The sequence below is a fragment of the Argiope bruennichi genome, chromosome 8, assembly GCF_947563725.1.
Source record: "Argiope bruennichi chromosome 8, qqArgBrue1.1, whole genome shotgun sequence".
Taxonomy (NCBI): domain Eukaryota; kingdom Metazoa; phylum Arthropoda; class Arachnida; order Araneae; family Araneidae; genus Argiope; species Argiope bruennichi.
In genome coordinates, this window is record NC_079158.1 from 116348107 (window position 1) to 116375844 (window position 27738).

General features: G+C 27.7%; 1 protein-coding gene across 2 annotated transcripts in view; it reads left to right on the forward strand.

The window, feature by feature from the left end:
• Window positions 1–1074: 1074 nt before the first annotated feature.
• LOC129980935 (endoribonuclease Dicer-like) overlaps window positions 1075–27738 on the forward strand; it is a 52644-nt gene continuing 25980 nt past the window's right edge. Inside the window, exons 1-10 of one of the 2 annotated variants that reach the window (XM_056091441.1) lie at window positions 1075–1295; window positions 1804–1837; window positions 5294–5385; window positions 8497–8659; window positions 11936–13347; window positions 16634–16782; window positions 17642–17786; window positions 20079–20154; window positions 21257–21396; window positions 27207–27386. In XM_056091441.1, coding sequence (XP_055947416.1) covers window positions 5296–5385; window positions 8497–8659; window positions 11936–13347; window positions 16634–16782; window positions 17642–17786; window positions 20079–20154; window positions 21257–21396; window positions 27207–27386 — 2355 coding nt within the window. In that variant the 5' untranslated portion in view covers window positions 1075–1295; window positions 1804–1837; window positions 5294–5295. The remainder of the gene's footprint in view (window positions 1296–1803; window positions 1838–5293; window positions 5386–8496; window positions 8660–11935; window positions 13348–16633; window positions 16783–17641; window positions 17787–20078; window positions 20155–21256; window positions 21397–27206; window positions 27387–27738) is intronic. The other variant, XM_056091440.1, reaches the window with a different exon arrangement.

Consider the following 27738-nt stretch of genomic DNA (forward strand, 5'->3'; position numbering starts at 1 on the left):
CCACCATCAGCCGCAGTTTCATCTTCAAAGCAGTCAGTACTTGAACCTTCTTTGTCGACTCCTGAGTTACCTTCGAATACTGCTCCACCACCTTGTGTAACCAGATCTGGCCGTCGAGTACTGTGGTGGACCTGCTTTCATCAAAACGACGTCACTGTTTAAGTTGCGTGATCCTGCAAGCAATTTATTATACGTGCACGAGATTTTATTCTACTGCATTTTTTTAACTACAACTGTATCTTTCTTCTTATGTTTCCGTAAAATAAAGTTATTTTTGTTAAGCCGTCATCGAATTTGAATATTATAGCCAACATCCACATAACAAAAGTTTCACATTTTGAAATATTTCATTATTTTAAATAGTATTAAATGATTCTATTTTCCCAAGTTTTATGGTATTATACAATATTGTATTTTACTTGGTGGAGAAGTATATGACTTTTGCATTATCATCAATAGATCATTTGAAATGATTGTCACTTAAATTATTGACAGCATTATTTTTTTAAGATAAGTTTTCTAAGTATTTGAAATCTAATGAATATTTTAAAATACAATTTAAAAAAAATTAATATTTGCGTGCCAACATTTTTTGGTAGCAAGACTTAAAAAATTCGTCCCTTCTTCAGTACATAATGACATATTTTTGACAGTATTACACAATATTGTTGATTTTGTGTTCGATATTTCTCGATATTGGTAATATTATTCAACAGCTATTCCATAATATTTTTCAATACTTTGCTGCTACTGGGCTAATGTAAATCTGTCACTGTTTGCATTTCATGAGAAAATTTTGATTCTTACTCCAATCTCTAGTGTACAAAATTGGTCCATCTCAGTAAAAATTGAATTTCTTTTGTTCTATTTCAAATTCATTCAATTCATAAGTATTCTTCGAATTCATTCATTCATTTCTGCTGTAATTTTGCAAATTTCTCGTCGAATCTGCAAAAATTTTAAATTTGATTTCTTTGACGTTGCTTACAATCAAATAAATAAAAATCAATTTTTTCTGTAACTTTTGCATCTGGCAATATCATTTAAAGTTTCGGTTCGTATTTTCCCGTTCTATTTAAACATAAACAAAATAATCGGTGAATGAGTCTGAATCGTTGTGGATCTCTGAAATACATAAAATTTGAGTTATGTTATTTCTCAATGCAATAATCGCCATATTTTTAGTAACACTTTCAACTAAAATTAAATATATAAAATTGCTTTAAGATCAGTTTATCGACCCATATTTCTTGATTACCTGGATCTCTAAGTCTGTGCTGCAAACTAACAAAAAGGTAGAGATTTTTTTTTTCACTTAAAATTGTAGAGAAATTATTTTTACATTATTTTAGAATTTAATTGGACACTGTTGCTTCTGAATTGATAATATCCATGTAGATCGGCAGTTTTTTCCCCCTCCCCATCTAAGTTTTGGGAGGGGAATCCTCGCTTCTTTCCTATGATTCTTAATGCTCCGGTGATTAAAAGTAGTCATTCTTTGGATTATTCATTAATTTAGTTTTCAATGCCTTATATGTATGCATTTTAGTAGTGTGCATTAGAAGATAAAAACAACAACAACAACAACAACAAAAAAAAAACAAACGGGAATCCCCTTTTTTAGGACAATTTCCTTATCTAGATGAAGGTATTTCCCCGGATGATGAAATATCGTTTCTAGTTGTGTTTACATGTTATGAGCTGTGTGATCAGATTGAATTTTTATTATTGCAACGAAATTATAATAAGTGTTTATTTGTTTAATGTCATAAAATGTTGAAATCAACTTTTTTTATTTGCTAGAATGAAGTTGGTAGCTGTATTGTTGGAATATTAGGTAAAAGGAACTATATTTGAAGATCTTGAATTATATGACTTAAAGAAACCTGGATTTGAATGATATAAAAATATGTATTTTGTATTTAAATTTTGTATTTTTGTAAAATATTTAAGTGCTGACTTCTGTATTTAAATGATAAAGTTTCACATTCATTCTGACTAAATGAAAAAAACTATTGTAGCTTTAATGTTTCTGAATTTAAAATATAATCCACACTGATTAAAAAAAATTGATATTGATTTGTTTAATTGCCTTGTTAAATAATAAAATATTGCTCTGTGAATCTTTTTATTCCATCTATGACATGGAATTTTTTTTTATTTGATTTAAATGAAGAATTGAAGGAGTAAAGAGTTTAAATTTTATTCTTAGGGTTATGTTGAAAATAAAATAATATTTCAGATAATGCAAAAATCCAATTTTTTAGCATTGGATAATCTTAAGACAGCAACAGATTCGATAGATTAAAGTTATATTTTATTGTTATATATATACTATAGCTGAATAGGTACAGTTTTAATTATCTATAATATGATGAGATAATTAGTATTAAAATATCCTAACTTCATTGAGTTCTTGTATTCTTACACTGAAGTATGTTCATTAATGTATATCAACAAAAAAATGGACTACTTTCCAAATCAAATACTAAATGGTAGTTCGTACCTTGCAAAGTAACTTAACTGACAAGGAGTATTTATAGAATGCATGTTATATTTCTGAAATGATAATTATTCTGTATTATGACTTTTTTTTTTTTTTTTTTTTTTTTGTAAGCTAATAGTTCCACTTAACTGATACTAATAGACATAATCTTGTATGCGTTAAGATACATGCAATTTCTTATACACTTGCCTGTTTCTTGTGTAATATGCATCACAAAGTGATTTGGTAAAAGTTATTTGATTATAGATATTATGATGTGATATAATGTTGTGTGGATTTCAGGAATATTTCAAATATTCCTTAGATTCTTAATTGAATCAAAAGGATTTCCTGAAATGTGTATTGCATAATCATATAACTGCATAAATTAGTAAGTCAAATGATTTATTTTAAGTTTTTCATAAGTAATAAAAAGCAATATTATTTTTCAGAAATGTTGCATTGTTTTCCTTGTTGCAAAGCATGATATACATTTTTATAAATGATTAGTAATTCCAAGTTTGACAAATAAGGAAAATATTTTAATGTTGACTAAATACATTAACAGTTTAAAGCCCTTATATTTTAATGTCATGAATTACATTTGATGGCAGACTTTTATTATATATATATTGATATAGCCAACATTGCTTAGGATTAAAATAATTTTAAATCTAATATTTTTGACATAAAAATTTAGTTTGTGTAATATTATTCAAAATCTCTTTAACATTTAAAAAAAAATGAAGATTAGAATATCAATTAAACCAGATAATTTATTTAAAAAAAAAACTATAACTAATTTTCACCAAAATCTAATAATATTTGCAATATTAGTAATGTAAATTTTGTTTGCATATATTTGAGTATAAGAAAGGTTGTCTTCATTTGAATTTGAGGGATGGACCCAAATCTATTTTTTAAGCATGTTTAAATCACTACACCAATGTAAATCTTGTCAAAAGATGCATTTAAATAAAAGATAAATTTAATAAAAATGTTAAAATAATTTAAAATATGAAAAAAGGGTAAAAGTTTAATTAATATCTAATTTTATTTTTAATAGATTTTTATTTCGTGAATAGTTGGCAGTATTTTTTCACTTATTTCAAATGATAAGTGAGCATTATTTGATTAAATTCAGCTTCATTGCTTAAGAAGAGATATGGGAAAGCTCAAATGTACATACATAGTCATGATGATTGTTATTTATATTTATATAGGCATCAACATTTTTATTTGCTGTTATGCATTTCAATGGATTTCAACCTGTAATTTCGTTTTCTCACTTAACATATAAGAGTAAAAGAATAAATATCTCTTTCATAATTATTACCTTTATAAGATGTTGGGTATAGTTGCCTTTGATTTTTAAAATAAATGTTAACTGTTTGTTTTGAAAAGCATATTTCCTTACACAATACTAGATAAGTTCTTCAATTTAAAATTGGCAAAAATAAGTCTTATGTACCATTATACACTTTATGGTACATTTTTTTCATTGAGCAGATTATAATAAAAATGCTTATATGAAGATTATTTTTATTTAGATTCTTTCATTGTAAATTTATCCTTATTGCTTATTTTAATTACTGTTTTAATAATATTTTAAATTTTTCTTGAAATAGCTAATTTTATATTAATCGGTAAAAGAAGTCTGGTATTAATATATATTACTCATTAAAGTTTTTTACTTGCATAATAATTAAAAAGTAGGGTTTTCTTTTTTTAAATTTGGTTTTAAGAATTTCTCTTCCATGCTTAGTGAAGGTTAAAGATTTGGAAACGAGAATTTTAATTTAGTCATCTAAAAATCGCTCTGTTAATAGAAATAAACATAACAATATAAACATTTCTTATTTTAATAAGAACATTCTCAAGGTTGAATTGAATTTTTTTTCTTTCTTTTGATGCATATGATTTATAAATTTCTATTTCCAATCTAATTGCAAAAATTAATACAAGTTCAGTGATTGCAGAGTTGGAAATATTAACGTTTGTTTTATTTTAACTGTTAAAGATATCATTGCTGTATTCTGCTAATGTGTCCTGATGTTTTTTATTATTCATATATTTTTTTAAGGTCAAGAATTCTCATTTGAAATAGACAAGCTGTAAAGTTTTGTTCATTTTTAATGACTCCTAAGCAAATTTTCTAAATGCATTTTATTATAAATTTTATTCTCTTTCGAAAATATAATGCATTTAGGAGTAACTGAATTTATATTTTAGTACAAAAAATATTTTCTGATAAATATATTTTTTTCGATTTGCATACTAGAAAAAATATTTTCCTTTTATATATTTTTAAAGCTATCTGTGCAATTTCTTAAATATTAGGTGTAAAAAATAAATAACTGCTTGGAAGATTAATATAAACTGAAAGTCATCGTACATATTGGATTTATATATGAAAAGGTGGATTAATATACATATCTGGGATGAAATTTCTTGCTTTCAAATGATTTTATAGGTGCAGTAAGTTTGTATGATGATATAAATTATCTTCATCATATGATATATATGATAAAGACCTTGAAATTTTTACTATACCTATTAATAAGTATACATGATGCATAGCAATGTAGATTTCACTATTAAAATATTCTTGATCAATTAATTTTTATTTATATAATAATTATATTATATTTTAAATATCTCAATATTTTTTGTATGTATTTATATATTGTTTAATGAATCATATTTTTATTTTTTAATCTTGTGATTTGGAAAACTTTTTTTAATACAGAAAAGGTACTAGATAAGGATTTTAATTATTTATAATGAAGTTGGGTTTTTTTCATGCAGAAATGGCACCTGACAAGCATCCTTCTAATAAAAGACTTAAAGGAACAGACGAAATAAATGATTCTGAGTCCTTCATACCTAGAGATTATCAGGTTTGTTTTCATCTCTTTTTTTTTAAAGTTTAGAAAATTGATATTTATACATCAATTCCCAATTTTCATAACAATATTTGTAAAATTAGTTATCCAGAAATTATTGAAGTGGTTTTGATTTGCATACTAATGAAATTGTTTCTATTGAAATGAACATGCATACTATTTACTAGGGATAATGTAGATAGGTTTACATCTTTGCTTTATAATTTATTAGGAAATTTTTCAATAAATTTTGTTTCATAAATTTAGTAAAATATAAAAAAGTACTAAAAATATACCCAAAAAAGTTAGAATCCAAAATAAAATATGGTTTGATTTGTGTAAGGATTGTATTCCTTTACTGACTGAATGATTCCTGCTTTACTAAAATTGTATATTTTATACTAATTTTAATATTATTAGCTGCTAAAATGAACTTTTTCATATGTTGAATTTCTTTATTATACCTATAAATTAAAATTATACGGAAGGGATTGCCATTTAAAATTATGATGGTGTATTGATTGTTTTTATGTGGATAGGATTCAATATTTGTGTCTTATTTCAGAGTCATAAATTGATATTTCTAGTTTTTTTTCTCTAGTAAATAAATTTATCTTTTATTCTGAATTAAAAATTATAAATCAAGTATTGCATATTGTGGAAACTCATTTAATTCTTTTGGATGTTTTCTTTCCTGAATTGTCATTGTCTATTCATCTGGTCTTGTTGACTAGAATTTTGAATCTATTTCTCTCATAAGCACTATTAATAGGTCATTTTAAAATCTATAATCTAGTTCTGTTTCATTAGTACTTTTGTGTTTAGGCAATCCTGTAAAGATGTCCAATAAAGGAGGTAATGTAAATTCTAGAACTTTAGATTTGCCATTAATTTTCATATTAATAGCATCCATGTTATATAATGTGGTTTATGGATTATAATACATTAATCTGTTTTTATAGAACTCGTGTTTTTTTTCAATTTCAATCAAGTCTAACTAGGTTTTCTGTTTATAATGTGCATTCATATATATGTGTATGTATAAATTATTGAAAACATATACATTCAAATGATAAACAAAAGCTTTGATATAGCTGCTAATAAATATCAATAATAAGAAAAGACATGCTTATTATTCTTTTTCTTAGTATTTCAGGATTTAGTAGATATTCATTTTTACAATTAAAAAAGATCAGTCATTGTTTGTTTTGTGCACAATTCTTCATCATAATTACGGATTTTTTTTATATCTATATATTTATGATGATTGTAATATAAGAAAGAAGAGCAAGTGTTTAGATTTTATTACATTGCTATTTAATTCAGTTCAAAAACCTAAACTAAATCACTTGCCCATTAGGTTTAAAGTTTAAAAGCAACTGACCAAGTAAGATTTATTAAGTAATTGATGTATCATAGAAATTAATGAATTTCACAGTCAAGAGATCGATAAAATTTAAAAACATGTAAATGCAGAAAAAGTTTTTTTTTATTATTATTTTTTTTTAATTGTACCAATATTTTATTTATCATTACATGAGCATTAGACAATTTGAGGAAAGCTCGAGGAAAGGAGAAAGAAAAATTCTTTGAGGTAGCATTTTAACATAAGCATATTATTTATTTAAAAGATTGTAACTATGATTTTATACATATTTTGGTTCAATTAATTAAAATCAAAGCCTAAATTGATATAATGAAATTAAAAAACTGTAATCTCAAATTCAAAATTATTTCACTAAATTAAATTAAATATATTACATTCCTATCAGTTCAAATCAAATAGATTATTACCATCAAATTTTACTTGGATTAGCCAATCAAATTTTCAGAAATACAGAACCGATTTCTTTAACATGCTTATTAGAATATATGCACTTAAATCATATAAGGGCAAATTGTACATTCTGAGTGAATAGAATAAAATTATAAAACAATAATTCTTATGTAGTGACATTTAATTTATTATAGTAATACCTATAGTAAATTTATTGTTCTTCACTTATTTTTTTTTTAAAAAAATTCCAGTTTTCTTGACAGTGCTTACATTGCATTTGCCTTTCTGGAGGTTGTTTAAAAGAAATTTATTTTTATCAATGGAAACACTTTGCATTATCTCTTTGCAATTTTTGGTGACTTAGTTTATCAGTTATTTTATTTCAGACTTTACATCATTTAATCCTAAATATAATTGATTCAGTATTCAGTTGCACTTTTTTAAAGTTAGATGGCAGAACTTGATTTTGTTTAATCTTATTATGATTAAATTTTATGATAAAAAATGATTGCATTTTCAAATTTTGCATTCATCCCAATAAAACTTCCTCAATACTTTTCATGAATTTTATTTCTTCATTACTTGATTGAGAATGATGTACAATATATTTTTGATGGTTTTAAAGGCTTGTCTGAGTTCCACAGAGATTATAAAATCACATATGGGATATGATACAACATTTTAGTGCTTTTAATAACTATTAACACTGTGATGATCTTAATTAAAACTTCTTACCATCAGACTGGTCATTCATATATCACACAAAGAAGCACATTTTTTTTAAAAAGAACTTTTTTAATGCATTTAAAGTTTTTGATTATTGAATTCCTGTTTTGCATGACTTAATGTAATACCTGGCATGTCACTGAAATTCTCCACACTATAGCATGGCAACCCTGTAACTTTTTTTGTAAATGACTTTTGATGAAAATGGATTTGTAGAATCAGTGGATTAATACTTAATGGTCTTAAGTCTCGGGAGAAATTTGAAATAGATTATAAAAGGTGAATTTATTCACGTTTAGTAGAAACTACTAATGTAAAATGTTTAAACTTCTAAAGCAAAATATTTAAAAATAAAGAATTTAAAAAATGTATCTGCTATTATTGAATAACACTTTTACAAACTATATGCCATGTAATTTTCTCATAAGTGTTGTTTTTATAAAGGATAGTAGAAAAAAATTATTATGGTTGTTATTGTTTTGAAATTTTCTCTCTGAGTATGGCTTTTTAAAACATGCTTTAAAAATTTAACTTTATAATAATTTATTCTCATTTTAAATATTCATTTATTCTGCAATTGTGTAAACTTCATTACATCAAATTTTTAAAAATGTTTTCTGCAGATTGAGATCTTAGAAGCTGCTAAACAGAGGAATACAATTGCTTGTTTAGGCACTGGTACAGGAAAGACTTTCATAGCTGTAATGCTAATTAGAGAAAATGCTAATGAAGTACGTAAACCTTTTGATGAAGGTGGGAAAAGAATTTTTTTTCTTGTTCCAACTGGTAAGTGCTGTATAACCCTTCCACTTATATCTTGTCTGTGCTTTTAAACTCTAATTCATTGAGAGCAGGATCAGTTGTTTTAAAATAATTTTTTTATTTTTAATATTTTAATAACTAATATTTCTTTTTTGAAATTAATATTATTTGTAATTTTTTGGATTTTAAGTGTAATACACAAGCAGTCAAAATACTAATATATTTAGTAGTCATAGGTTAGGAAATTATTTTGACAGTTTCTTTAGTCACTCTGTTATAATGAGATAGCTTTAGTAATTAGTATGAATTGTATATTCATAATAAATTCCTTTTCCCAGAATTTAAATATATATATATATATATTTGTTATTATACCGATGTAAATAAGTATTGTTGACAAAGATAAATTTAACATAATTGTTTGTTCTGTAATCTTATTTGTATATGCTAAAATTAAATCTCTCTATAATAATTGTAAAACTTTTACCAGTTCTCCATCATCCCAAGATCAGCCAGAAATGAAATTTTCTCGAATGTTTGGATTTGTTTGCATTTGGGGAGGGCTGTTTGATTTCAAGATTTTAGCATAACATTCAGAATAAATAATATGCCACAATATTCAGATATATAATGATAATATAATTATTTATACTTTTTACCTGTTTTACAAGCTTGGAATGTGATTTTCTGGACGTTATAGAGTTCATTTATTATACAGCATTATATCATTGCTTTAAAATAGAGCTGTATTAAAAGTCAAATAACTTGTGAATTGATTAAGATCGTGGGAGATTCAAGCATTGCTCACTTCTAAATAAGCATCACTGATTATTTTAAATGAATTCAGATTCACAGAAATTCATATACAATTATATAATGACCCAAATCAATTAATATTTTAGTTTTATCTTTATAATTCTTGGGATTTTATGAAGAACTGAACAAGTACTTGAATGAAATTAGGGCAAAAAAGCATGTGTTGCATTATTTTTACAAAGCAAAGTAACATACAGATTTTTTTAATTAAAAAAATGCATTTATAAATGTTACCAGATTTTGTTGAATCGGAGTTGAAATACCTTTGAGAGAACTGGATGAACACAGGGAATTTAAAAATCGACTAAAAAAACTGGGAAAACTCAGGAAAAATTTGAAAATTTTCATAAAAACTGGAAAAATACAAGGAATTTTAAGTTTCTTAGTTAATTTTTTTTTCCCATCTAAAAAAAATGTTTATCTCTAAAGACTGCAAGGATAAAAGATTGGAGTCATCGCTTAAAAAATGAAACAATACTATTTATGATTGTATAGTGCAGAAGCTCGCATCTTTTCTATTCTGTCTCCTTTTTTCTGTATATATATATCAGTACAGTTTTGATTTGTGAAACATGTTGTTCTTTTTCCGCAAGATTCCCGAATTGCAGCTAATCAGCATGTGCTAGACTTCTGTAACTGTGTGAAAGATTAGAATGCATTTCTCTAATGGGAATAGTAATATTTAGTCGGCATCATGGTGGTTTATTAAAACACAATGAGCTCTTCAAAATCTGTGTTTAGTACAAATTGGATGAATAAAAATATTAAGCCTGATTTTCTTAAAAGGGTTTGAGAAGTCTTGCAAAATCCTTTTGTTGCGTTCTGCTCGCTTTGTAAAAAAATAATAAGCCTAATTAATATAGAAAAACAGACACTTATTAGTTATTCGAAAAAAAGGGAAACAAAATTGCGTGTCAGTTTAAAAAAGTCATAATTAATATAATTTATATCTATAGGAATGACGGAGAAGGTGATATGTCAGGTCTGAAAACATCAAATTTAATGCCCGAAAATAAACCGATTTCGAAGTTTTTAGTTCAAGAATAATCATTTAAAGCTGGATTTTAATGGGGATTAAAACTTCTTTGCTTTGTCCTTTAATGCATTCAATGATATATCGGAAATATTTTCACATATGTTCATTGAAAGTGAAATAGCTAAAAATGTGCGTACCTTATTTGTTAAGGATTAGCTGCAGGAAACTGATAGCTGAAAAATCTGCAGAAATTGATGTCCAAATACATGAATTAGCAAAAATAAATAAATAATAATTTAAAAAAAAGCATTTTTTTTTTTTTTTTTTGTTGTTGTTGTTGTTGTTCAGTAGTCATATAATGATTTGTATCATGGTAACAAAAGTGTTTTATGTCTGACTTACAGTTAAAGAGCATATAAGGTAATATATGTTCCCCTTAATATATGAATTTTGCCTTGCTAAATTCTAGATAATAAATAAAGAGAAATTGTTTTTTTTAATGTAATTATCAAAATTTTTTAATATACTATTTCAAATAAGGCTAAATTGCTGCTTCTTTTCCTTGCTTTTTCCATTTCTTAAAATCATATTGCATTATAACTAGTACATGAGTGCTATTTTTGTATTTGCTCATATCTTGAATATACATACAGGGAAAACACAAGGAACTTTTTTCCAGATTTAAGTGGCAACTCTGAATGTCAGTTGCTGCTATCTGCGTACAAAGAATTTTTTCAGATAAAAGTAAATTATCTATATAGTTCCTATTTTATTAAATGTATGAATTACTGCTGAAAACCTAAAAATACTTTCGACAAGATTCTAATTTGTTCTAGTTCCTCTTCAATTCCATGTCTATGATTTTCATTAAATATTACAATTATCATAATTTTAGTGCTATAATTTCACTTAAAACTATTAAAGGAAGAATTAAGACAAAATTCTATCAGTTCACAGGTATATTTCCATTTACCAGCAGTATTTACTCTATGATATAGAGATAAAACCAAAATTACTTGTTAAAGTATAGAAACTCATGAATTTAACTACTTGCATTTATAGGAATTTTAAGCATTCTGATTGGCAATTTAATAAAGTTGCTTTCTACATTCTGTTCAGAACAAATATATAGCTAAAAAGAACAATTACAATCAAAAGACTCATAATTTTATATTTGAAAAAAAATTTTGGTGCCCTAAATGGCAATCCAATCCAGTTCTCTTCAATACAACCAAGCAGCTTCCACTTCCCATCTCTTTGTCACTCTGACTTTTCTCCTATATACATGCTCCTATGATGAAGTGCATAGTACTTCAAACATTGCCCCAACCTTATTAATTGAGGATTTATCCTCATTTGGAGAGTTTTGAATCAAAATTCATGGTTACAATAAAACCATTAAATTTGTTTTTTTTAAAAAAAAACTTCTATAACTTTGATTATTGACCCCCTCACCCATTTTCAAAGTAAAAAATCAAAATTTATTTCTTATGTTTCTTTATTTCCAGTGCCTCTTGTTACTCAACAAGCAAAAACCATCAGGAATCACACTGATCTTGTTGTTGGTGGCTATTATGGTGAAATGGGTGTAGATTCTTGGGACAAAGACCAATGGATCACTGAATTTCAAAAGAATGAAGTTTTTGTTATGACTGGAGAAATATTTAGAATCATTGTTGACCATGCTTTTATTGCTCTAAAGCAAATAAAATTGCTGATCTTAGATGAGTGTCATCGTTGCCAAGGTGATCATCCATACCGTCAAGCTCTTAAATGTTTTATAAATCTTCCTCCAGATGATATGCCAAGAATTTTTGGGTTGACTGCGTCTCTGCTTAATGGGAAATGCAAGCCCACTAAATTGGAAAAAAATTTAAGAGACCTTGAGAAGAACTTAAGAAGCACAATTGTTACAGCAAGTGATTTAACAGACATTCAGAAATATGGAACAGATCCTACAGAATATATTGTTTTATATAACAGATATGAACCTGGAAATGGTGAACTTTTATCTAGAATAGTAAAGAAGATCAATGAGGCAAAAGCAGAGAAGGCAATCATGGAAAAAACTAGTCTCATTCACGAAGATATAACATTCTTTGACAAGCCTTTAAAGTGTTTGAATTCACTTTTTTTAACTCTGAAAAATTTAGGCCCATGGTGTGCATACAAAGCTGCAGAAATATATGCTCGAGAAGTTGAATTTTTGTTGACTAGGCAATTTCCTGATTATTTTCTGAAAATGCTAGTTGATATTCAAAATTTTCTGAAGGAAGTTAAAGAGAGTTGCAAAACTTTAGATATGGATTCCAATGGCACAAACCTTGATACTATGCCTCACAAGCTAAAGAGGCTGATTAACATTTTTTTAGCAGCCAAGAAAAATGTAGTGGAAGTTCGTGAAAACCTTCCGGAAATCCAAGATGTTCTTTTTGAACAAGATCCTTTTAAATATTTTGTAATCAACAAACAAAGGAAAGATCAGAATGAAGCTGTTAATCTTTGTTCAATCATATTTGTTGAACAGAGAGTCACTGCTTATGCCCTTTATCAGTGGCTATTGGAAATAAAGAAAAAATACGCTGAATTAAGTTTCTTGAAACCTGAATTTGTTGTTGGCCATGGAGCCATGGGTATTGCTGAGACTTCTATGTCTGAGAAACTTCAGCAAAAAAAATTGAAGGATTTTAGAGAGAAACAGCTAAATGTATTAGTTGCCACTCAAGTTTTGGAGGAAGGAATGGATATTAGGCAATGTAATCTTGTTGTTCGTTTTGACTTGCCTGCTGATTTCCGTTCCTATGTCCAATCCAAAGGTAGAGCCCGTGCAAAAAATTCCAATTATGTTTTACTTATTGAAGAAAGAGACATGTTTGAAAAGTTTATGGACGACTTGGTCAGTTTTAAAACCATTGAAACAGTAAGTTTTTAATATTTAATTCATTATACTTTCATTTCAGAAACATATTTTTCTTTTATGTGAATTATGCTTTTTCAGAACTAATTTTATAGAGATTTTTAGATTTGTCAAAAACCCTAAAGTGGAAAGTTTTATTTCTTTCTTTAATATCTCCCGCTAATATTTATACAAAAAAATTTACCACATTGCAAATTAAATTTGTTAATATAGTCATATAATTTTTGTACAATATTTCCATTTTACAAGGGATGTTCAAATAAAAAGGTATGAAACGACGTAACAATGTAACCATTAACATACTTGCCTATGCCAATATGGGAAAATGTAGCGAGACATTTAGGGATGCGATAGGAGTCTTCAGCGCAGGAGAGAGCAGAGGCACTTATAAAGAGCACCTTCCAGTTGACGTGGCAGTGCATGTGAAGACAGGATAGCGTTCACATGGCAAAATTCGATGAGTGAGGAGAAGCGTAGCGTTATCCGATTTCTAACAGCGGAAGATGTAACACCAGCCGCTATTTATCGCCAGATAGTCACCTTGGAAAGACTGGGTGTCAGACAAGTCAGGGAGAAAATGGAGTGCCCATTTTCGTGCCGGCCATGAGAGTTTGGTTGATGATCCAAGACCAGGCCAGACAAACACAGTCATCACAACCGAACTCATCAACAATGTGGCCGACCTAATGAGAAGTGATCGGCATGTCATATTGCGATTGTTGGCAGTGAAGGTGGATGTCAGCTTTGGAATAGTGTGGACAATTATTCACAACCGGTTGCATTATCGGAAAGTGTGCGCACAGGGTTCTGAAGCAGCTGACCGACCAGCACAAGGAACTGCATATGGGACTAGCACTTCAACATCTGTTTCAGTATCATGAAGACCCCACTTTCCACTGGAGTGGATCATCACAGGTAATGAGAGCTGGTGCCGTCACTGTGAGCCAGAGACAAAGCGGGGCAGCATGCAGTGGAAGCATACATTGTCATCTCCCCATAAAAGTCGGGGCATCAGCAAGCGAGGTGTTGCTCACCGTCTTTTCCGACGTTGAAGGTCCCATACTTGTTGAATTCCTCGAGCACAGAAGAAACATACACTCCAATGTGTACTGTGAGACACTCTGAAGACTACGCATGTTCATCAAGAACAAAAGACCGGGGCTACTTATGGAGGGTGTGGTTCTGTTTCATGATAACATGCGTCCTCACATCTTCAGGATCACACACGTGGAACTCGCCAAGTTTGAGTGGGAGCAGCTCAACCATCCGCCCTCCTGCCCGGAAATGTCTCCCTGTGATTTTCATGTGTTTGGTCTCCTTAAAAAACATCTGAAAGGGAGGCACTTCAACTCGGACGGAGAACTCAAAGATGCTGTGAAGGCCACAGGAATTCTGATAACAAGGTATCCTTTGGCTCATTAATCAATGGAATTGTTCTCTGGCCTATGGTGTATTGTAAAAAAGTCTTCATTTATACCCACAGTGTTGTTTTGTACCTTTTCATTTGAACACCACTTGTAGTTCATTAATACTATTTTATCTGGAATGATCATTATCATTTTTCTATATTTAAAAAATCTATGGAGTAAGAATTGAACACAAACTCTCATAATTTAAATGTTACATTGATGTGTATTTATATATTTATAAATGATTCAATGTTCAAAGCATTAGATATAATTGTTTACAATTAATTAAAAGATAGTTTATGTTTCATTGCATAATTTACTAATCGTTGTTGTTATTGCTTATCCCTCTTGTATTTATTGTACTAAGACAAAAGATCAGGGGAAAGGATGCAGTAGCTTCCTTTCCCCTGATTGCCTGTGTATTCAATATGCACTTTTTTATGGAAAGAAATAACAATAAGACCCTTGAGCACCCGAGGGCAGAGGTCTGACTGTATCTCATATGAAGATGACACTCACACATTTGCTTGTACAGCCCTTTTTAGAGGGGGGATTTTTCACACACATCAGAAATAGAACACAGGGTAAAGAACAACCAGGACTCAAACCTGTGATGCCCAGATCACAGGAAAGACACACTACTCCTAGGCCAGGACGCTTGCATTTGCTAACTTTTCTTTTATTAAGTATTGTTTTGATTTGTAACTTTCTTTAAAAAATATTGACTAACTTAATTAACTTTATTTTTAGTTTGAGTCAGTTTTTTTTTTTTGAATTGTTACATTTATATATATGAAAGTTTGGTGTGATTTTGATAAATTAGATTAAATAATGTATGCTATATAATCTAAAAGTTATAATGTACCTATTTTTCAAAAAAAATAAATAAATAATTTTCCTTTATGTGCTTTTTTGAATAATTTATACTGTTTTTAAATTTTTCTTTATAAATATTAATTAACTCAAAGGATCTCATTTTTATTGAGATAAAATTACTTATTTCATTAATTAACCTCTTGTACAAAAATGATAAATCAGATTCATGCATCGAATTATCAAATTTTTGATATTTTTAATCTGTAAAGTTAAAATAGCAATTACCTTAAAAGCTGAAAATCACTTGATTGCCTGTGTATTCAATATGCACTTTTTTATGGAAAGAAATAACAATAAATGTTTAAAATAAAATGCTATATATATTTAGGGTTTAAAAGAAATTGAATTTCTTAGGGTCAACAGATAAAAATGATAGATGTTACAAAATTTCAAAGTTAGATTAATTTGTTTTTCAATATGTTTTGGGAGTCATTACAAGATTAATTTACTTTTCACTGGTAAATTAATTTAACCCCTTAATCATCATACATATGTGTCCTATCAAATTATCGCTTCAAATTTATAAACTGAAATTAAGGCTGTAATCCAATACAAAAACTGCATTTCACCGAGAAACACTTAAAACATTCTTTAGATTCTTAATTGAGTCAGTAAAATAATATATTTAATAAATAGAAAAGGACATAACGGATAATGAAAAATGCTTAATAGTGAGAGATTAAAGTAATTGAAAATAAATTCACTGAAATAGATTTGAAATTCATGTAGTTAGTTTTAAATTCATTGATTATTTGTGTAATATCACAACTATATTGACAAAGTTTGGCACTTTTTTGTAGAGAACATATTAGGCAGGGAAATTGAATTTTACAATTTATTCATATTTTGAAGTATATTTGCAGTAATATGCAAGTGCATCTATGTTAGCCGGAAGAAAATAAATAAATTTTAAAAAATGGAATTATAAAAATTGAGAAGCATACTTGATATTCACTTTCGTAAATTCAGGTTTGAAATATAATAATCATACATTTTTTTTTTAGATGCTTCAGTCAAAATGTCATGATCGAACTGCACCTACTGAAGAAGAAATTTCTGCTCATATGGCTGATTCAGTCATGCCACCTTATATGCCAAGAGGACCTGATGGACCTAGGATAACTATGAGCTCTGCTATTTCAGTAATTAATCGGTAATTTTTTTCTCATTAAGAATTTTATAAATTTTCTTAATCTTATTCATTTTTTTGTAATTCTATATATACAATGTTAGATTATATACATATGCTTATAAAATTAATTTTACTTCAAAATTAGGATTTAAATATGTCGAAAGGAATGTTGAAATAAAAAGGTGTAGAATAAACAAAAGCAAAAGTAATAACAAAAAAAAAAAGGAAAGCTTTTCTTAACCATATTCTGTATATTAATTCTTATTCAGAATTGGCAATCCATAGTTTTGACTTGAAGTATAAAAACAAGTCCATCTTAACTAGTAAAACTATTAGAAACTGTAGTGTATTTCATCTTAAAATCTATATTGCCTGCAGTATAGATTTTGAAAATATATTCATTTATGCAACTTTTATGAAAGCTAAGGTAAAACTTTTAAAAGCTATTCAGCACTGATAAAATATAAATTCTTAAAAATTATTCTTATTAAATTAGCACATATCGAAGAAATCCCTATAAAAATTTCTTAGTAAAATGATCGAAGAGAAAAATTTCTGTCCCTTTTGCACTTGTATCAAGATGCAAACACATTTCAGTTTTATCATTGCTTCTTGTACATAAAATGCCTTCTATAGTGAAATAAATCAAAGCTAAAAATTTCAAAAGTTTCTTTTATTCAGCAGTGTCTCTGCTAGATTATATTTACATTATATATTCAGAGGGAGAGAGAGAAAATATATTTATATAACCATGCTTCTTTGGAATCTGTAGGATTTGAACCAATTTGAATGACTAAATCAAAAATTAACTACTAAACATTAATATTATTTTTGAAATAAAAACAATTATGTTTGTATAGAATATATCTGTTTTATGTAGGTACTGTTCTAGTTTACCTTCAGATATGGCAACTAAATTGGCGCCTCAATGGTCCATCAGTGTTGTTGATCCTGATAATATACAAAAAGAATATGAATGCACTTTGCGCATGCCTATTAATTCTCCACTTCGGCAAATAATTGTGGTAAGCTTATTTCTTTAGTTAAACTGAAATAATTGTTAGTATATTACATCTAACAAGTTATTGACATGCTCTTCAAAATGCCTTAGATAATAAACTTAAGCGTCCATCTAATAATAATGTGGATTTTATAATTTTGAAATTCAAAAAATTATCTTTTAGTGTGTATCAATTGTACTTTTTTATATTCTATTAAATGTGGGAAGTTTGAAGATTATTTTACATATGAAATTTTAATTAAATGTACAAATAAATTTGTTGTATAGAAAAAAAAAAGCCATTTTATCAAGAGAATGCTGAATAGATTCAGATAAATTGTTAAATAATTAGTTCCAGTTTGAAATTACCACAGACAAGTTCATACGTTAAAAAAAATAAAGAAAAAAATTCTATTTTCCTTGATTTTTTTGAATTTCAGTGCTGAAATTCACATGAATATTTCTGTTAATATATTGTTACAAACTTGTAACAATATATTAACAGATTAATACTATTTATGCTGCTTCCCAGCACGAATAGTGTTATAGGAAAGACCGTTTTACGATCAGCTCTGTGGGTACTGATCAGGTGTCGCATCAATTATTTCAGAGCTTGTGACCTTTTCGCAACGAATTTGGCAACAAAATAGATAATGCTGGAACTTCGAGAATTTTAACGATCCGTCCAATAGGAACTGAGATACGCCCAGAACTTTCTCAGCCTGCCTCCCGGGAACTATAAAAGGAAGGCAGCTTCAAACTGAAGGCAGTATGTTTTGAGTTCAACTCTGGTTAATAGCTGAATGAGCTCTCTCCCTGAGTGTTTTGACCAGCTTATCGTCATTGTACAATTAAATACGGCTCTGTATTGCTTGTGTTAAATAAAGTTAATTAATTAAAGTTAATTTGTCTTCATGTTAAATAAAGGCATCATTTGTCACAGAGGCCTGTTAACTCTGCATCTCTTTACACCCACTACAAGAGAACCCGAGGATCCATAACAATATCTATTTGAAAGTGATTGGATGGGGATAGACATGAACAATATTAGTGAAGAAACATTTCTCCTCAGGAGTTTCTGAATAAGTATTAATTGAATATACATATGTGTGCATGCACACAGAAGGTTGGTTGCAAGTTTTCCAAAATTTACATTTTTTTAAATACATTTTTAAATAAAATTCAAATATAAAAAGAAATTTGATATAGGATCCTTTTTTAGCTATAGTGTTTATTAAAAGTAAAATTCATTGCATATTTGTAAAAAGTAATTGAATTGAGCAAAAAAGGATAGAGAAAAGGAAATTATTGTGTAAGTTTTAATCTGTCAACTTAGATTACAACTGTTTAGTTTTCTTACAACTGTATAATAAAACTGTTATATCCTGTTCCAACAACAGAGTTTGAACAGTTCTGATTATAATCTGATGCATTTAAAAAGGATATATTTGGGTATAATACAGTATAAAATACCTATATTTATTTGGGCAAGAAGATTCTAGATTTAATCTAAAGTTGCTTTATTTCTTGTACTATAATCCGAAGATGTACATATTATGTGATGTGACTCTATAGCTTAATTAATTTATATTACTGATTATAGCAGAAGTATAAATATAGCACCCAAAGGAGGGGGGGGGGGACACTACTCATGTTATTAACACAAAAGTGAAGCAGAATAATTGTATTGTTCATAAATTATACTGTGTACATTGTATTACTTGAAGTAAAGAATGCTTATAAAATATTTCTATAATTGAAATAATACATTTATATATTATTATTTCATACATATTTGTAAAATTAATTATACTTATATATGTAAATTAAATTGTGGATTGCAGTTTTCATCTATTTTCAAGGTACCAAACTACTTTTTAAAAAGTGAATTGAAAGCTACTTTCAGTTTTACTGATCTTTTTAAATCTTCCATAATTATTTACAGCAAAATTTATACAAAGTTGAATATTCATTAAAGCAAATGAAAGTATCTTTATTAATCCAACAGAAGAGATAAATGTTTTCATATTTATTTAATGTAATGTAAATATCTTGTGCTAGACTCAATAAATGTCTAAGTAATAGTTGAACTGAGAGATAAGTTGTTTTTGCTAATCTAATATAGACTGTCAAAATAAAAAGTTCTTCACTATGATTTTAATTTACACTCTCAGATAGTAACTAATTTGAAATACTTTACTGTTATCTTTTTTTAAGTCAGCAATTGGCTTTGAAAAAAAATTTACTGTTTTTAAAGTGAAATTTTGAATTCTTTTATCAGTGACAAATACTTAATCTTTAAACACTATACTTTTAGAGTGCTCCTATGAGAAGAAAGAAACTTGCTAAAATGTATGCAGCTTTGAAAGCATGTCAGTTGCTAGATGAAATAGGTATGTAAGGCATATCTTAATGATATTAGTCATCTGTCAGATATTTTGACCTTAGAAGGCATTAAAGTAAAAATTTTGAAATGGCATTTTATTTCATATAATGTGTATGATTGCAAGTGGAAAAAATGTGGAATTTGGGGAAATAGATTATTGTATAACTCTGTGTATGTGAAGTTTATGTTCAATTGCTGTCATTTTTTTGTTGTTGTTAATTTAAAACTTTTTCAATTCAAAAGTAGGTACAAATTGTTCTGCACATTACAAATTAGTTTTCTGAATGTAGGAATGCAAATTAAAGTAATAAATGTTGAAATTGGACATTAGTTATCTTTCCTTGCCTGCATTTTTTTAAAACCTGTAATTAAAATTAATGAATGAAATGAAACTAAATTTCACATCAGAATATAAAATGAGTAAGTAAACAGATTCCTTAGAGGGGGAAAAATTGTGATGGAATATCTAACTTGGAAGACCATTTCATTTAAAATGTTGCTTATGAGAATATAGAGTATAATGTTAATTAATTTTAAAATTATTTTCTATGAATTTATATTACTCATTTTTTTTCTATGTGCATTTTTAATCACTTGAGCATTAATTAAATTTTGTATAATTCGTTTTTCTATGCATTCATTGTAATTTATTGATTTGTTTTTGATTCTGACTGCACCAAATTATCTCCTGTCAATAACTTCTGTTGCTAATTTTTATCTTTTTTTTTTTTTTTTTTTTTGTATGAATTTCTTTTACCTTATGTTTTATAATATGTATGTGAAATTTGACTACATACATATTGTATAAAAAATATAAAGTAGCGCTTATAGGTATTTAGTACAAGGCAAATAAAATAAAAATAACTGATTACTTTCAAATCTGTTTACACAGGATAGTTTCTCCATATTTTTTCCCTCCTTAAGTAAAGTTGAGAGAGGAAAAAAGTTAGGGAATTTTTTAATTTATAGCTTAAATTTTGATAATTAGACCTGATGCCGGTTGTGTTTATTTAACAGAATTTTTATGAATCCCAAATATTTAAACATTTAATGACTATTTTGTAAGATATAATTTATCCTGCGCATACAAAATAATTTATTCATTTTAGGTGAATTAAATGAAAATTTGGTTCCTATTAGTTGTTTGGTAGATAAAGCACTTGAAGAAGAATTGGGTGAAACAGAAGAGGAAGAAGTTGAAGGAGCAATTGCTGGAACAAATAGGAGGAGACAAGTATATGATAAACGTGTAAGTTATTAATTTGTTAATAGGTTATTAATTAATACGTTAATGGGTATGTGTAGGATGCAGGCTTGTACATAGTGGCCATTGAAGTGCTGTAGCTTACCCTACATTACATAGTAATTTTTTGTATAACTTAAATTCTGCTTTTTTAATTAATTTTGAACATTATAATTATTAATAAAAAATTAATTATAATATTTTGATATAATAAATATTTTTAATTAAGATATTGTAACTAAACAATTACTAATTTTCAGTGAATTTTAATTCAGAACTGAATTTCAAAATAAATATCTTGAAATCCTTGCACTTGTTTATAAATATTTAATAATTAAAAATCATGTAACTGCATGATTAAAAATAAATTTTTGTGTTGGGATTTTAATTAATTTTTTATGGAATAACTTGATAATGTTATATATTTTAAAAAAATTATCAGTTGTAATACCTTTTTTTTTATTAATATTCAAAATTTTGGTGCATTAAAAAGCCTTTTCTGTAGAAAAAATGTTTAAAACCATACTTTTACATGTTTGAGAGGGAAAAAAATTCTGCTAGTACCTCCTTTTATATATAAATTGTGGAACTTAATGAGTATGCTTTATTACTGCTTGTGTGCAGCATAGAAATTTATATTATTTTGTGGTTTTCTGTCTTTAAAAGGATGTATAATGCTTTTTGCTGCCTATTCTCAGAATAAATAAAGCTCAAGAAGAGACAGTATTAGATTATTGAGGAATTTAGATATTGCATACGGAATTAATTAACTTTATGACTATGATAAAATACTGTAAAATATGTGTGGGGGAATTACAGTTACACATTGTGCATTGCAAGTCATCCCTTGTGTGGTACTACATTCTTTTTTATTGTTGATCTTATGTACAAATATTGGTTATACCTTAAATGTATTCATATTATAGAATAGTAAAACTGTTAGTGTGTATAATTGGACACAGCCTGATTTATATGACTCATAAAATTATTTGATTAATCATTTCAAAGAAAAAGACTGCAAATTAAAGTTTTATGCACTAATTACTCCCAATTAACTAACATTTGATTTATATAAATGGTAGAATAGAATACGTATTTTTACCACAGTAAATACTTTCATTTAAAGTCCACTAAAACTGCTTTTCTTAATGGTCCTTTATATAAAGGCCTTAAAAATGCTTTTTTTAAAAAAAATCCAAATGTTTAATTTTCTTTCTGAAATGGGAAAAAAAACTTCATCTGATTTCACTATATTAGGTAGATTAGGTAGATTGAACCATATTAGGTAGATACCTAACTGTATGACTGCATTTTCATTACAGTGGCTCCCTAATTGTACAAGTTTGTTTGTGTGTTTTACTTGTTCACAATGAATTTGGCAATCTGTTTTATCTCAGTTTAGGGAATTACTTATAATATGGTGAAAATATATTTCCTTCATTTACTAGACTTTTTTTTTCACTTCCTCATACTTGTTCGGATAGAGGGAAAAAAATCGCTTTTTACTGATAATTTTAAGTATTCGTGGCAAAACTTACTAACTAATGTGCTTTTCTACACTAGTTTTTTTAAATTATTTTTTTTAGAGCCTTTGTTAGTTATATTTCAACATCATTTACTAAATCAATCTTAGAAACGTATTAAAATATATTTACTGCAAGAAAATCTTGTGCAAAAGAAGGACATGTTTTGAAATTTTTGACAATTTATCCAGAAAATATGCATTTAATTTACCGTGGATTTTCAAAAGTAAATATGCTGAAGGTTTAAAACTTCCAAAAGTGAAACAATGAAGCAAAATATCCATGTTGCTTAAAGCTACTTATATGTCATTTGCTATTCTTGTCCACTATATTGAAAATAAATTAACTCCAGTAATTTTTTAAAAACTTTTTTTGTATACAAAGTACTCAAAGAGAAGGAATTGTACTCGTCAAAAAATTCGAGCTTGACATTTTGCCATATCTCCCAACATTGAGATTTCTGAAAACAAAAGTTTTAAAATTAGGTGTATTTCTCTGTAAATATGGTAACTCACAAATGCTGCGAGTTAATTGAGTGAAATTTGATATGATTTCTTTGTACCGAATTTCCAATTTCTATCAAATTTTGATTTAAATTCATTTACAGGAAGTTTATTTTTTCATCGGTCTGTTTAATTGAAAGTGGAAACGATAACTTCGAAACACAAAGAACTGTGTCAGCAAAGTTGGGCACACAGTTTTAACATTTAAAGTATAGATCAGTATGAAGTAAATCTGTCATATTTGTATTAATGCATGCATATGAATTTTGATATTTCAAAAATGCAACTACTTAGATAAATAAAATTTGGATACTAATCTTTTGACTAAAATTGTGGCTATGTATCAGATTTTGGTTTATTTGTCTGACTAGAAAGCTTTCAAAATGCATACTTGATTTTCCTTACTACTCTGCAAAACACTAAATGCTAATTTGTCAAATTTCTAATTTTTTGAACTTTTTTTTTTCTGAAGGTGCTTATAAAGTGCTAATTTAAGATAAAATTTGTCTACACACTTTTTACATGCTTGTGCTGATTCTAATAGATGTAGCCTACCCCCCCCCCCCCTCCCCAGAACAAACTGCCAACTCATGCAATAGTAAAATCTGTAAATTCTTTCCTAAAGTATTTAGAAAATGATTTCTGGCAGATAATTTGTGATAGTGCTAAGATCATCTTCACAAACCATGAAGTATAGAGAACAACAAAGTTTGAAAAATAAGTATAATGAAGTCTGGTCCAGGTAACTTCTTGCTAAGTCAGAATAACTTAAAAATCAAATGGTAATTTTCATTTGTAAAATGGAGACAATTTCTATACAAAAAAATACTGCTAAATAGCTGAATTTTGGCTTAACTAAAATAGTTGACTTGTATGAGTGCCATAAAAAAAATCCAATTTTCTTACACATTTAAAAAAAAATTATTTTATTTTTTCATTTTGATTGGAATTTTCTAATTTCTCCGTTGATTCTGTTGGAAAAATAGGAATCTAAAAGATGTGCAGCATTATAAAAATAGACAAAAGAAATCTTTTTAGATAGAATGCTATATTGAGTCTTAATTCACCAATTCTATATTAAAGAAACTATAATTGAAATATGGCTTATGCAATCACTCATTATATCTGAACAATTTTTAAAAAATACCAATGGTCTAAATAACAGTTTTTAAATTTAGTGCAAGGAAAAAAATTATTACATAGTTGTAAATTAGGTTATGCTAAATAACTTGCTGTTGACATTCATTGATTACCTCCCAATTATGGTCATCAATTGAAAATTTTGATTAAAATATTAAAAAATTATTGCCATCCAAAAAGAAAGTTTCAAATAATTTCAATGTATTAATTGTGTTTATACAATTTGTTATTGTGTCAATTCAAAAACAGAAGTAAAACATTTTTCTTAACATCTGAATCTTATAGCTTGAATACAGAGTTTTTTCTGTTTGTTGTGGCAAACTTTCTTTAAATATATTTGATTATTTTCATTAACATAAGGGGTACTAATAATTTTTAGTTCTGCCCTGAATATTGAAGTCCTTATGTCTTGTTTCTACGACATGACTATTTATCTAATGATCCAATCCAAATTTAAACTGTATAAAAAGAGCTGCAGATTTTTAAAACTAAAATAAAACTGTTGAAAATGTTAAGAAATCATCAATAACATATTGGTCAAAGAGTTTTCCCTCTTACCTGAATCCTAGTTGAAGCAGGTAAGAAGTAATAAGATATGGGAATGAAGAGCGACCCAACTTAGTGTACCTGTTCTCGCTTCTCTAGTGGACATAGAAATGTTCACTGATTGAATTCATTCCATTTCTACAATGAAATGTACCTGATACAAAAGAAATTTGGATGATGATCCTTAGGCATCAAATCACAGTTTCCATTTTAATCTCATGTTGTTTACAATTATTAATTTACTCCAGATACTAAGGCAGGATAGAAGTAGTTCTTTCATAGTTACCATTACATTTACTGAAGAGGAGCACACACGCACGCACACACACAAAATTGGTGAGAAGTGGTCTGACCTACTATGTTGCTTCTTGCTTTCTCTAAGGCATCAATAACAATGGTTCTTCCCTGGTTAACAACTTGTTGAAGATAATAATATACATTTATAAAGAGGCTAGGAGTTCTATGCTTGAACTGCTTATAACGAGGGCTATTTTACATAGATCATAATAATGTATTTCTATTCAATGAATCAATCTTTCAGCTTTACACCACAGTTCAATTCCAAATTAGAATTTTCACATTGCATTATATTTTTCACAAAGAGTTGAATTGAAGTTCTGTAATACTATTATGTTCTCTTCTGTTGAAGTTATATGAACGTGACAATTGCAACATATTTAACTTTCTCGTTATCTGTTATGTCTGCTCTAATGAAATAGAAATGAATGAAATAAAAAAAATCACAAAATGAAAAGACAATAGATAATAACTGCATTTTACCAGTTTTCCTACTTAAAACAATATGCTGTTTCTCAGTTTATCATTTAACTATTTGAATGAAAAACAGCTGAATTTTGAAAGATTTTGCTTCTAACAGTTCAACTTCGTATGTAAATTAATTTATTTGATTTTGATATCTCCTGTTATAATTATTGTTAAACTTGGTAGATATTTTAATGAATGTAATGATTCTAATTCTGTTAAATTTATTCAGTTTTATGAATTTTTTTGGAAACTTTTCATTTACTTAAAGATAATATATTATTAATAAAAACTATAATTATATATTGATACACTACTCTATTATCAGTCTTTATTTATCACACCACTTTTTATTAATTCTATTATATAAAAATATAATAGAATTAATAAAATGAAATCATACTTATGTGATACATATCAAAAGAGCAGTTGCAAATTTAGTTATATAATCTATCTCTCAACTTTCAGTTACAAACATATAAGGCAATGCACATTAGGTAGAAATAATGTATATAGTATGTAATTTATTTTTAAAGGTAGTTTCAGGATTTAGTTAATCCTGCATGTGTAATTTTTATGTATAATTGAATATGTGTTAGAACTTGCTTTTTCTATTCTTGTGATGCCATTTGTAGAATTATAAATGTGAATATCATGTTTTTTGATCTTGACTGTAACTAAGCAAACAATATCAAAAAATGCACAAATTATTTAACATTAAACATAAAACATACATAAAATTCTGTTATTCAGGGGGGGGACAAGCAAAATGTTACAATAATCATACTTATCGCTAAAGGATTACACATTTCATAGTATAGTAATATATAATTTTGAATACCTGCCAGATTAGATGATTGAAGGTAGGATTTTTTTTAAAAAAATCACCCAGTTTTCCATGAAGCTTTTTAAAATTATATGCTGATATAGAATGATACTGTGTGACAATTTTTTATACAAACTTTGATATAAGATTCTCAAATTGCAGGTCACCTTCATATTCTCCCTCCTCCTCCCCCCTCCCCTCCCCCTCTTTTCACTCTACACGTTGGGTCATTTCTTTATCCACAAAAAAGAATAAGCTGGGACTAAATTTTTTTTTCAACCACTACATTCTTTTTTATGTCTTAGGCCAAGAATATGAATTTAAATTTTATATTTCAAAATGCTATTATTTTTAATTTGTCACTTAATTGAATTCCAGGAAAGAGAGATTTTTTAACACTTACTTTTACTATGTGACTGGGGATATCGTGAGCTGAATGCATTTTTTAAAAAAAATTTTGTTTAATATCTGAGTACTTGGGTTTAATATTTGAATGTTATTTTTTTCTTCTTTTAGGTGCCAATTTTTCTGAAAGGGGTTAAACCTGAACCCGGTAGAGTTTGTTATTTGAACATCATAAATATGACACTTATAGAACCTCTGGCCCAAACTCTGAATCCTCGAAAAAGACCCCTGTTTTATCCTGAAAAATCCCCAAGGACTCTTGCTCTCATCTGCACTGTGAAAATACCTTCTGTAAGTGAAAAATGTTTAAGAGAATATAACAATAATGTATGGTGCTCACAAAGTGATTACAAAAAAAAGGGGGGGGGAGAAACTCTTAGGATTTAGCATTTGGTTGTTTCAATATATTTTAAGTTTATAAAGTTTTTAATAAAGTCATTTATATCCATTAATTTCAATACCAGCACCCTTGGTAGATTGGAGAATGTGATGGTATGCCAATTCTTGTCAAGTGTTGTCCAGTATTTCGGGTATCACTTTAGACATAGCATCTATGGTCCTAACTTTGAGTGTATCAATTTCTTTAATTAATGTTGCAAACTCATTGTATTTTATGTAACAGCAGAATTGACTTTGGACAGTA